Raw genomic sequence first — 12,641 nt, forward strand, 5'->3', positions numbered from 1 at the left:
TTCGGCCCATCGAGTCCATGCCAACTCTCTGTAGAACAATCCAGTAAGTTCCATTCCCCCGCTCTATTCCCGTCACCCTGCAAGTTTATTTCCCTCAAGTGCCTATCCAGTCTCCCCTTGAAAACATTGAGTGTCTTCACTTCCATCGGCAGCGAATTCCAGGTCCTCACCACTCACTGCGTCAAAATGTTTTTCCTCACATCCCCCCGTATCTCTTGACCAAAACCTTAAATCTGTGCCCCTAGTCCTTGTACCATCAACTAGTGGGAACAGCCTTTCCCCTTTATTGCAAAGGGAATGAGTATAAAAGTAGGGAAGTCCTGTTACAACTGTACAGGGCGTTGGTGAGACCCCGCCTGGAGTACTGCGTACAATTTTGGTCTCTTTATTTAAGGAAGGATATACTTGCAATGGAGACAGTTCAGAGAAGGTTCACGAGGTTGTTTCCGGAGATGAATGGGTTGTCTTATGAAGAAAGGTTGAGCAGGTTGGGCCTATACTCATTGGAGTTTAGAAGAATGAGAGGGGATCGTATTGAAACATATAAGATTCTGAAGGGGCTTGACAGGGTAGATGCAGAGAGGATGTTTCCCCTCGTGGGGGAATCTAGAACTAGGAGACATAATTTCAGAATAAGGGGGCACCCATTTACAGTAAAACGGAAATGAGGAGGAATTTCTTCTCTCAGAGGGTCGTGAATCTTTGGAATTCTCTTCCCCAGAGAGCTGTGGAGGCTGGGTCATTGAGTATATTTAAGGTGGAGATAAACAGATTTTTGAATGGTAAGGGAATCAAGGGTTATGGGGAGCGGGCACAGAAGTGGTGTTGAGGCCAAGATCAGATCAGCCATGATCTTATTGAATGGCGGAGCAGGCTCGAGGGGCCAAATGACCAACTCCTGCTCCTACGTCTTATGTTCTTATGTCTAGCCTATCCAAACCAGTCATAATCTTGTACACCTCTATCAAAGCACCCCTGAACCTCCTTTGCTCTAATGAAAACAAATCCAGCTTCTTCAACCTGTCCTTGTAGCTAAGATCCCCCATCCCCAGAACCATTCTGGTAAATTGCCTCTGCACCCTCTCAAGGGCCTTCACATCTTTCCTAAGTATGGTGACCAGAACCCGACGCAACATTCCAGCCCTGGCCCAACCAGCGCCCCACAAAGGTTCAGCACAACTTCTCTACCCCTGCACTCAACACCTCCATCCATGAAGCCCAAGATCCCACTTGACCCGCCAACCACCCTCCCAACATGTCCCGTCACCCCCAGGGACACACACACACTAACTCCCAGGTCCCCCTGTCCTCGCACACTCCCCAAAATTGTGCCACCAAGCGTACACAGCCTCTCCCCGCTCCCTCCGCCAAAATGCATCACCTCACACCTCTCTGCATCAAACTCCATCCGCCACCCGTCCGCCAACCCTGCCAGCCCCTCCACGCCCGTTGCAGTCGATCGGCAACAACCCCACTGTGTTTCATGGCAAATTCAGGAATTCCACTCTGCACTCCAACATCAAGGCCATTCACAAACATCAAAAAAGCAGCGGCCCCAGCACTGACCCTTGGGGAACACCACTGTCCATCATCCTTCCGTCCCAAAAACAGCCACCCACCACAACTCGCTGCCCTCCGTCCCAACGTCCATTCCCCACCCAAGTCGCCACCGACTCACCCACTCCACGAGCCCCAACCCCGTCAACCAGCCTTCCATGTGGCACCCCATCAAATGCCCTCAGAAAATCCATGTAGACAACATCCACCGCACTACTCCCATCAATCCCCACCGCCAGCCCATCAAAAAACTCAACTAGACCAGTCAAACACGATCAAGCCCCCACAAATCCGTGCCAGCTCTCACCTCTCCAAGTGCCCGCTAATTCCCTCTCTGACGGTTATCTCCAAAACCTCACCCACCACTGATGCGAACCTGATAAGCCCGCAGCCACTAGGATTGTCCCCACACTCCCTCCCGAACAATGGCGTCACACCTGCCACCCTCCAATCCTCAGACACCTCCCCCGCATCCAGGGAAGACTGGAAAACCACGGCAAGCCCCTCCGCCATCCCCTCCCCCAACAACCTGGGATGCAAGCTATCTGGACCAGGCGACTTGTCCACTCTAAGCATACCCAGCCTTTCTAGTACATCTTGTCTATCAATTTTCACCCCTTCCATTGTTTCTACCTTTTCCACTTCCAACAATATTTTGTCAGCATCCACCACCTTAGTAAACACCGATACAAAGTACTCTGAGTATTCTAGCCTTGCCCTGTGCCTCTAAGCATATATCACCTTCTTTGTCCCCAATAGGACCCACCCCGCCTCTTACTACCCGCTTACTGTTTACATGCTGGGAGAAGATTTTTGGGTTCCCTTTTATGCTAACCGCCATTCTACTCTCACACTCTCTCTTTGCCAGTCTTATTTTCATCTTCACTTCCCCTCTCAACTTATTGTATTTGGTCTGGTTCTCCCTTGAATAATTCACCTGACATGCATCATACACCCTCCTTTTTGTTTCATCATCTTCTCTATCTCCCTTGTATTTCAAGGAGCCCTTGCTTTGGTTGCCTTACCCTTCCCTCTTGTTGGAATGTACCTAGCCTGTACTTGGTACATCTCCTCCTTAAAGATCACCCATTGTTCTGTTACAGTTTTTCCTGTCAGTCTTTGGTTCCATTTTACCCTGGCTAGATCCTTTCACATCCCATTGAAGTTAGCCCTATTCCAGTTTAGAAGTTCCACTCTAGATTGTTCCTTGCTCCTCTCCATTGCTAATCTAAATCTTATGATACGATGATCACTCGTACCCAAGTGTTCTCCCACAGACCTGGCCCACCTCATTCCCCAGCACCAGATCCAGCAATGCCTCTTTCCTAGTTGGGCCAAGAACATACTGGTCAAGGAAATTCTCCTGAACACATTTAAGAAATTCCTCCCCCACCTTTCCCTTTACCCTAGCATTATCCCAATCGGTATTTGGGTAATTAAAGTCCCCCAATATCACCACTCTATAGCTCTTGCATATCTCTGCAATTTCCCTGCAGATTGTTTAGAAGATTAAGAGGGGATCTCATTGAAACCTATAAAATTCTGTCAGGTCGGGACAGACTAGATGCAGGAAGGATGTTTCTGATGGCCGGCGAGTCCAGAACTAGGGGTCACAGTCTAAGGATAAGGGGTAAGCCATTTAGGACTGAAATGAGGAGGAATTTCTTCACCCAGAGAGTGGTGAACCTGTGGAATTCTCTGCCACAGAGGGCTGTGGAGGCCAGTTCATTAAATATATTCAAGAAAGAGTTGGATATATTTCTTGAGGCTAAAGGGATCAAGGGATATGGGGAAAAGGCAGGGACAGGGTACTGAATTTGGATGATCAGCCACGATCACATTGAATGGCGGAGCAGGCTCGAAGGGCCGAATGGCCTACTCCTGCTCCTATCTTCTATGTTTCTATGCTCCTCTACCTCCCTGTCATTATTTGCAGGCCTGTAGAATACCCCCAATAGCGTGATCATACCCTTTTTACTCCTCAACTCTAACCAAATGGATTCTGTCCTTGTCCCCTCAAGAACATCCTCCCTTTCCCACACTACAATGTCTTCCTTAATCCGCACCGCCACCCCAACTCCCTGTTTTCCTTCCCTATCTTTTCTGAAGACCTTGTACCCTTGAATATTAAGTGCCCAGTCCTCACTGCTTTTAAGCCACATTTCCATTACTGCCACAGCATCATATTGCCACACGGCTAATTGTGCCTGTAGCTCACCAACCTTATTCACCACACTTTGTGCATTTACGTACATGCATTCGAAGCCCATTTTTGAATTTTTCGTAGTCTTTTAGTCTGCTCCTATCTAATATGGTACTACTTCTGCCTCTAGTACTATCCAACACACGCACTCTTTTATGCACCATATATATATTCCTCTTTTCTACTCCTATATACTAGTGCCCATTTATTTTAATACTTCATATAGCTTTTGTTTTTCCTTTACTCAGAATTTTTACTTTGATATTTTTGCTTGAAAATACTTAAATTTGCAGAATACTTCAAAAATCTTTTAATTTATTTGAGATTCATCCTATATTTTCCTCCAACTGAATATCCCAGTTTAATAACCCCAGTACTCCAAGCACATATCTGTTGACCTTGTGTAAACAATAGTGCAAAATAAAAACAATACATATTTGTTCACATATGACGTTATTCCATGAGTTTTCAACAAAGTAATCAAAATGTGGTCTATTAAAGTTGCTGTCCGCTTTTCGCCTAATTTAACAAGATGCGATGCAAAGCATAAATGCAACATTCTACTTTTCAATAATATTGTACGATTGCAATTACATTTTACGTGCATTTGACTTTTTGTGTTAACTTACAGTTTCTCTCGATCGCTATCACCTCTTCCATGATCCGCCGTGCACTGATTTTGCCTCGGTAGCCATAGAAACACTGGCACTGGATGCGAAACGAGTCGGTGTGCATGCGCAGTGCCCACATTGCCCTCTGGGAACTGTAGTTCCGCACTCGACTACAGCTCCCAAAGTGCATGCTCTTCCTTTTTACTGTCGAATCCCTCTTAAACATTCTTACTAATGTAAGAATTTTGTTCAACTTTAGAATACCCGTTCCTGCAAGCGTGTCGATGGTTTGGAGCAGTAGAGTTTTTCTTCGCTGTACTCTGTAAAAGGGAATAAAAACGAAATCGCGTTTCGTACCTGGCATAAGTCTGTCTCTTCAGCGACCCATAAGGAGGTCAGCCGGGCGGTGTCCTCCGCTTGTTTTCGGAAGTGTGTCTTCATAAGGTGGACAGATGTCATTGTGAGTACTGTTGTGGCTTCTTATTTCGAGAAAGGATTGGGAATATGAACCAGCGCTCAGGGAACGGCCTTGGGAATGGAGGGGTCGGTTTCAGTTTGCGCTCCTGCAGACAGTTTAAACTTGTTAACAGATTAACTTGCTGGTCGTGAACCACCCGCCCTCCCCGCTATCTCGACGGGGAGGGGGGTGACTGTGGCTCTTCGGTTTCTGATATACCCACGTTATATTATCAGTTAAGATTATGATTCGTTATTATATGCACGGAACTCGAGTTTTCCATTCGAGAGGTTCTCCTCGCTGTGGTAGATTGCGGTCCCCTATCGTGTTGGGTATGAATAACACGGGAACTGGTTTTGGCCGTTTGCTCGACTCGTTTCTGCGACGTCGAGTTTCCCGTGAAGAGCTTCCCGAGCCGTTGGCCGTTTGGGAGCGCGTGACTTTTCAAACCGTGGGCTCGAGCAGGGTGACGCTAAGGGTTGCCAACTCCGGGCGGGCACATTCCGGGAGCTTTCATCGCTTGACCTCCTGGTTCCAGCCGCCAAACAGACTTTCATAGATAGAAACATAGAAGATAGGAGCAGGAGTAGGCCATTCGGCCCCTCGAGCCTACACCACCATTCAATGAGATCATGGCTGATCATCCAAATTCAGTACCCTGTCCCTGCTTTCTCCCCATACCCCTTGATCCCTTTAGCCTTAAGAAATATATCTAACACCTTCTTGAATATATTCAATGAATTGGCCTCAACTGCCTTCTGTGGTAGAGAATTCCACAGGTTCCCCACTCTCTGGGTGAAAAAATTCCTCCTCATCTCTGTCTTAAATGGCTTACCCCTTATCATTAGACTGTGACCCCTGGTTCTGGACTCCCCCGCCATCGGGAACATCCTTCCTGCATCTAGTCTGTCTAGTCCTGTTAGAATTTTATAAGTTTCAATGCAATCCCCTCTCATTCTTCTAAACTCCAGCGAGTATAAGCCCAATTGACCCAATCTCTCCTCATACGTCATTCCTGCCATCCCAGGTATCAGTCTGGTGAATCTTTGCTGCACTCCCTCCATGGCAAGAACATCCTTCTGATGTGCCTCAATAATTCCGAGACTCGATGTTAGCGAAACAAAACAAGGCTTTTATTAACTTAGAAAGTAACACGTAAGAGAGAGAGGTATCTTCCTTCTGGAGACTGAGGCCAGACTGAGCTAGCTTACAAAAGGGGCCAGGTATGGGCGGGGCCCTACACACAGCACATTCCAATAAACAATACAATGAGGACTGGGGGAAGGGAAATGACACTGAAACCGACCACAGTCACAGGCAGTGATGAATGGAATATTTCATCACATTCACCCCTTCTATAGATTTAGTCTGTTCGGGGGTTTGATAGTCCTCTGCGACCGACGTGGCTGTTGTGGTGCCGCGGGTGTCGGCTGGCTGTCCCCGGTAGTCTCCTGGGTCTCTGCCGGGGGTGCCGCCAGGGTTGTTGAAGGGGTAGTTGGTGGGGGTGCCGTTGGTCGATGTTCTTCCGGGGGTGATGAAAGAGTAGTGGGTGGGTAAGAGTTGCTGTGATCGTTGTTGCTGCTATTGCCGTGGTTGTTGTCGATGCCGGCTGGGGCGACGTCTTTTATGGACACGGTGTCCTCCCTTCCGTCGGCGTGCCGGACATATGCGTATTGGGGGTTGGCGTGGAGTAGGTGTACTGGCTCCACGAGAGGGTCCGTCTTGTGGCCCCTCACATGCCTTCGCACGAGTACCGGACCTGGGGTGGAGAGCCATGACGGCATGGATACGCCCGAGGTGGATTTCCGGGGAAAGACAAACATTCGTTCATGAGGCGTGGCATTAGTGGCCGTACACAATAGCGACCGTATCGAATGGAGCACATCCGAGAGGACTTCCTGCCAGCGGGTGATAGGGAGGCCCTTGGTCCTTAGAGCTAGAGTGACTGCTTTCCATACTGTCCCGTTCTCTCGCTCCACTTGGCCGTTACCCCGGGGGTTGTAGCTGGTGGTACGGCTCGTGGCGATCCCCTTGGACAGCATGTACTGGCGTAGCTCTTCACTCATGAAGGACGCCCCCCTATCCGTATGGATGTAGCTCGGTATACCGAACAGGCAGAACAGGCTGTTGAGGCATTTAATGACCGTGGCGCTGGTCATGTCTGGGCAGGGGAAGGCGAATGGGAACCGGGAGTATTCGTCCACAATGTTCAGGAAGTAAACATTGCGGTCGACGGACGGGAGGGGGCCCTTGAAATCTAAGCTGAGCCGCTCAAAGGGCCGTGTAGCTTTGATTAAGTGGGCTCTATCCGGGCGGTAGAACCGAGGCTTGCACTCAGCGCAAGTGCGGCAGTTCCTGGTCAGAGACCGAACTTCCTCAATCGAGTAGGGTAAGTTACGGGACTTTATGAAGTGGAACAGCCGCGTGACCCCTGGGTGGCAGAGGTCGTTGTGGAGGGTCTGTAGCCGATCCCCGGTGGCGCTGGCACACATCCCTCGTGAGAGGGTGTGAGGGGATTCGTTAAGGGCCCCTGGCCGGTAAATGATGTCGTACTCGAAGGTGGAGAGCTCGATCCGCCACCTAAGAATCTTATCATTTTTAATCTTCCCCCTCTGTTTATTATTGAACATAAACGCTACCGACCGCTGGTCGGTAAGTAGGGTGAAGCGTTTGCCGGCTAGGTAGTGGCGCCAGTGGCGCACTGCCTCCACGATGGCTTGGGCCTCCTTTTCCACGGAGGAGTGTCTGATCTCGGGGCCTTGGAGGGTCCTCGAGAAGAAAGCTACGGGCCGCCCCGCCTGGTTGAGGGTGGCCGCCAAGGCGAAGTCAGACGCATCACTTTCCACTTGAAATGGAGTGCTCTCGTCCACTGCCTGTAGCGTGGCCTGCTCAATATCCTGCTTAATGCTTTTGAAGGCGGCGTGGGCCTCAGCAGAGAGCGGAAAAGAGGATGCTTTCAAGAGGGGGCGGGCTTTGTCGGAGTAGTTGGGGACCCATTGGGAATAATAAGAAAATAACCCCAGGCACCTTTTCAGGGCTTTGGGAGTGTTGGGCAGGGGCAGCTCCCGTAGGGGGCGCAATCGGTCGGGGTCTGGTCCGATTTCCCCATTCTCCACCACGCTGCCTAGTATGCAGAAGCGCGTGGTGTTGAAAACGCACTTGTCCTCATTGTAGGTGAGGTTGAGTTTTTGTGCGGTTTCCAGGAACCTCTCGAGGTTCGAGTCGTGATCCTGCTGATTGTGGCCGCAGATGGTGACGTTGTCGAGGTAGGGGAAGGTTGCCTGCAAGTGGTGGTCATCGACCATGCGGTCCATCTCCCTCTGAAAAACCGAGACCCCATTCGTCACCCCAAAGGGGACTCTGAGGAATTGGTAGAGGCGTCCGTTCGCCTCGAAGGCGGTGTATGGGCGGTCCTCTGGTCTGATAGGGAGCTGGTGGTACGCTGACTTGAGCTCGATGGTGGAGAACACCCGGTATTGGGCGATTTGGTTCACCATTTCTGATATGCGGGGTAGCGGGTAGGCGTCTAGTTGGGTGTACCTGTTGATCGTTTGACTATAGTCGATCACCATCCGTTTCTTCTCGCTACCCCTTACCACTACCACTTGGGCGCGCCACGGGCTGTTGCTGCATTCAATAATGCGCTCTTTCAGGAGCCTGTCTACCTCGGTCGCGATAAACCGCCTGTCCTCCCAGCTGTACCTCCTGCTTTTGGTCGCTATTGGCCGGCAGTTAGGGGTAAGGTTCGCGAATAGCGAAGGCGGCTTTACCTTCAGGGTAGCCAGACCGCACACTGTGAGGGGCGGCTGGGACCCACCGTACTTGAGCGTGATGCTTTGGTGGTTGCACTGGAAATCCAGGCTCAAGATCACGCTCGCACATAGGTTCTTCATGATTAATACTTTAAAATTATCGTATACAGTTCCGTTAACGCCCAATTGTACCGTGCAGTAACCCAGAATGGTCGATGTCTGGGTTTTATCAGCCATAGAGATGGTACCCTGAGCAGGGACCACCTTTAGGGAGAGTTGCTGTGCCAGTTCAGGGTGGATAAAACTCTCCGTGCTTCCACTGTCAATTAAACATTTAACCCGGCACCCGTTTACCTCGATGTCCACCATTGATTTGGATAGCGGGTGCGGCCTGGTCTGGTCCACTGTGACCGATGCCACTGTAGGGCCCTGATCGATACAAGATGGCGTCCACGCTGTCTGCTCATAAGATGGCGGACCCCACGAGGTCGGGCAAGATGGCCGCTCCCACGGCGCACACGCGGCGGTGGCGGGTTTTCCGGCGGTTGGTTTTCCGGCGGGGTTCCCTCTGCACACCTTCCCGAAGTGCCCCTTCTTACCGCACTTAAAGCAGGTGGTGCCTTTCGCCGGGCACAGGTTTCTGGTGTGTTTTGGCTGCCCGCAGAAGTAGCAGTTGGGTCCCTGACGCGTCGCGGCTGTCGTAGGGCTTCTGGGGGGGAGAGCGGGGCCCCGCCGGTGTCTGGCTGCCGGGCGGGGAAGATGCCTTCCAAGATGGCGGCGCACACGTGGCGGCGTGGACGGCGCGGGCTGAAGAGTAGGCGTCCGAGTTTCTCTGGGCCACATCCAGGGATCGCGTGGTGTCCGCAGCCTGTTTCAGGTCCAACCCCGTTTTTTCCAGCAGTCTTTGCCGGATGTAAGTGGAGCTGAGGCCTGTGATAAAGGCATCGCGAACAAGCTCGTCAGTGTACACTGCGGCTTTTACATCTCGGCACTTGCAGTCTTTGCCAAGCATTTTCAGGGTGCTTAGGAACTCCTCCACCGATTCCCCAGGTCGCTGTGCGCAAGTAGCGAGCAGATGCCTAGCATACACCTCATTCGTAGGCTGCTGGTAATGCGCGTTTAAGATGTCGCAGGCGGCCAGGTACGTATCGGCGTCTTGGATGAGGGGGTAAACCCGGTGGCTTACCCAATTCCACAGAATTCCGAGTCTCATCCTCGCAGCGTCCGTAGCGTTTTTGACGGCTGCGGAATTGTCCAGGAAGAATTCCATACACTCAAACCAGTGTCCGAAGCGTGCTGATGCGTCCGAAGCGTGCTGATGCGTCCAGAGCATGTTGATCCAAATCCAAACGTTCGGGTTTCAGGAGTTGATCCATAGTGTTGAAAAATAAGTTAATAAAATTGATGTGCCTCAATAATTCCGAGACTCGATGTTAGCGAAACAAAACAAGGCTTTTATTAACTTAGAAAGTAACACGTAAGAGAGAGAGGTATCTTCCTTCTGGAGACTGAGGCCAGACTGAGCTAGCTTACAAAAGGGGCCAGGTATGGGCGGGGCCCTACACACAGCACATTCCAGCACATTCCAATAAACAATACAATGAGGACTGGGGGAAGGGAAATGACACGGAAACCGACCACAGTCACAGGCAGTGATGAATGGAACATTTCATCACACCTTCCTCAGATAAGGCGATCAAAACTGCACACAATACTCAAGGTGTGGTCTCACCAAGGCCCTGTACAACTGCAGCAAGACATCCTTGTTCCTGTAATCGCATCCTCTCGCTATGAAGGCCAACACACCATGGCCTAGAAATTCAGTATAGCCACGTTTGGGGCGCTACAGCCGGGCAGACGTTAAAGTTTGCGCCCGGCGCAACTTCGCGCCACCTTCGCCGATATTCAGTGGCATCGCCCCAAGAGGTTGCTGCTGCGCTAAAACAGGCGATGCACGACTATCATTAGGCGCTAAGCCGGCGGCCCAGGGCAATACCCCCGAGGGTGGGCGCAGCACAGGTGCGGCGAGTTGCTGATTGACGGCAGACACTCTGGCGCCGGTGAGCTCTTAAAGGGGGAGGGTGGATTTGTTTGCCTGCCACGCCCTGCACACTGCAGCCCTGAAGCAAGGCCTGACCACTGCTGCTTGATCTGTGCAACGCCCAGGACTATGGAGAAGGCCAGGGAGAGAGCGCAGTGCTTCAGCGACGGTGACCTGAGGGTGCTGGTTGGCGCAGTGGAGCGCAGGCGCCATGTTCTGTTCCCTGAAGGTGGCAGGAGGCCGCTGCCCAGCGCCTATCGGAAAGCCTGGAGGGAGGTGTCAAACAGGGTGACCTCCAACAGCGTGGTTGCCAGGATTCCTGTGCAATGCTGGAAAAAGTTCAACGACCTCACTCGGGTTGTCGGGGTGAGTACCCTTTCCAGTGTCCTCCTCATCCCTGCATGTGCACCTCAGTTTATGGGCAAAGGGACCTGAAAGCCCTAATGCCCAGCTCTCATCCAGCAGCTATGGGACTGTCATGAAAATCACTTGCACATTCAGCACTTTACACACTACAAGCTATTCGACCATGGGAGGCAGTACAGCCAAGATCAGGGCTTCACATTGTCAGGGCTAGTCCACCATGGGAGGCAGTGCAGGCAAGATCAGGGCTTCACACTGTCAGGGCTAGTCCACCATGGGAGGCAGTGCAGACAAGATCAGGGCTTCACACTGTACTTAGAGGCCGTCCTTTCTCTTGCAGGCCAAGGTGGCGCACAACCGGAGGCAGCAGCGTGAGACCGGGGGAGGCCGTCCTGACCTCCAAGAGCTCTCCGACCTGGACCAGCGTGTGGAGCGCATTATGTCAGGCCGGCTGATTGGCCCCGTTGCCAGTGGAGATGCCGACCCTGTTCTGGGCCCCAATGGTAAGGACATCACCTTTTTGACCTCTCTCTTTCCACTTGCGCCTCAGAACAGCATCCTTTGCCACTGTCCGACCAATGCAGTGCATAGCAGCACTCGTGCCTCCCTCGCTGCCGCCCTGTCCCCACTCTAAAGCAACTCTTGTGCCTCCCTGCTTTCAGATGCTGAATCGCCAGGTGAGGAGGCGGGCCCTCAACCTGGCACTGTGAGTGAATCGGAGGGCGAGGAAGAGGAAGCCGGACCATCAGTGCCACCCTCAGCCGAGGCAGCCCATGGCGATGATGGGGACACGTCTTCCCGGGAGGGGAGCCAGGGGGAAGGGTCGGAGGAGAGTGAAGCTCCGGGGCCCAGCGACCTGCAGCAACACGGGAGGGGTGGGGAAGCTCGGCGGACTTCTCCCGGAGGGTGAGTGCGGCCTCCAGTCCTGCGACGGTGAGCGCAGAGGAGGTGCGGCTCCTAGAGGAAATGGCCGCCCAGGCTGAGCGCAGGCACACTGAGCTCATGGCTGCAGTGGCAAGGATGCCTGACTCCATAGAGTCACTGTCAAGGAGTATGCAGGAATTCGGGGCAGCACAGGCGGCTTCTAACCAAGTGCTCAGTCGTGCCGTCCATTCACTGGCTGGTGTCATGCGGACACAGACCAGGGCCACACGGGCACTAACTGCTGCCACCCTCGCTGGATCGGCCAGGCACCGCCAGGGCACTCGCCGCGCCGCAGCAGCCCAGCAGTCTGTGCTTCAGTAGATTGCTGCGCATGCTGCAGTGCTGGCCCGTGCGAGTGCCACTGTCTCAGGCGACTAGGGAGTACCTGTGATCTGTCAGGTTGGCAGCATTCTTGCAGCCGACACTGCCACTCCTCCATTGCAGCTGCCACCAGCCGCTGGACAGACTGCTGCCGCACAAGCAGAGTTGCAGCAGTCAGCAGCCGGCCCCTCCAGGGCCAGAGCTGGTCCAGGCCGACCCCCAAGGGCATCTGCCGTCTCGCCATCTGACCCTCAGCAGCCTTCCCCCAGCCTTGCTGCAGCCACTGGGGTCCCATTTGAGGAGGAGCTGCAGGGCGGGCAGGGGCCAGTCACGGATGCGAAAGGCATCACCCTCGCAGGGCAAAAAGTAGAAGGTGTGCCCAAATGTTTTGTTTCACATGTAAAGGCCGAGA

The 12,641-nt window shown here is 52.5% G+C and overlaps 2 protein-coding genes across 5 annotated transcripts in view; one reads left to right on the forward strand and one right to left on the reverse strand.

The window, feature by feature from the left end:
* ak9 (adenylate kinase 9) overlaps positions 1-5,193 on the reverse strand; it is a 366,094-nt gene extending 360,901 nt beyond the window's left edge. Inside the window, exon 1 of one of the 3 annotated variants that reach the window (XM_085997790.1) lies at positions 4,729-5,193. In XM_085997790.1, coding sequence (XP_085853916.1) covers positions 4,729-4,830 — 102 coding nt within the window. In that variant the 5' untranslated portion in view covers positions 4,831-5,193. Of the gene's footprint in view, positions 1-4,389; positions 4,478-4,728 lie in introns of those variants that run through there. The other 2 variants (XM_085997792.1, XM_085997791.1) reach the window with 2 other exon arrangements.
* The window catches only part of fig4a (FIG4 phosphoinositide 5-phosphatase a), a 111,063-nt gene continuing 103,136 nt past the window's right edge, over positions 4,715-12,641 (forward strand). Inside the window, exons 1-2 of one of the 2 annotated variants that reach the window (XM_085997794.1) lie at positions 4,746-4,831; positions 11,325-11,487. The gene's annotated coding sequence lies outside the window, so the exon portion shown is untranslated. Of the gene's footprint in view, positions 4,832-11,324; positions 11,488-12,641 lie in introns of both variants that reach the window. The other variant, XM_085997793.1, reaches the window with a different exon arrangement.

The sequence above is a fragment of the Somniosus microcephalus genome, chromosome 9, assembly GCF_052327205.1.
Source record: "Somniosus microcephalus isolate GS21.2 chromosome 9, FLI_Smic_1.0, whole genome shotgun sequence".
Lineage (NCBI taxonomy): Eukaryota > Metazoa > Chordata > Chondrichthyes > Squaliformes > Somniosidae > Somniosus > Somniosus microcephalus.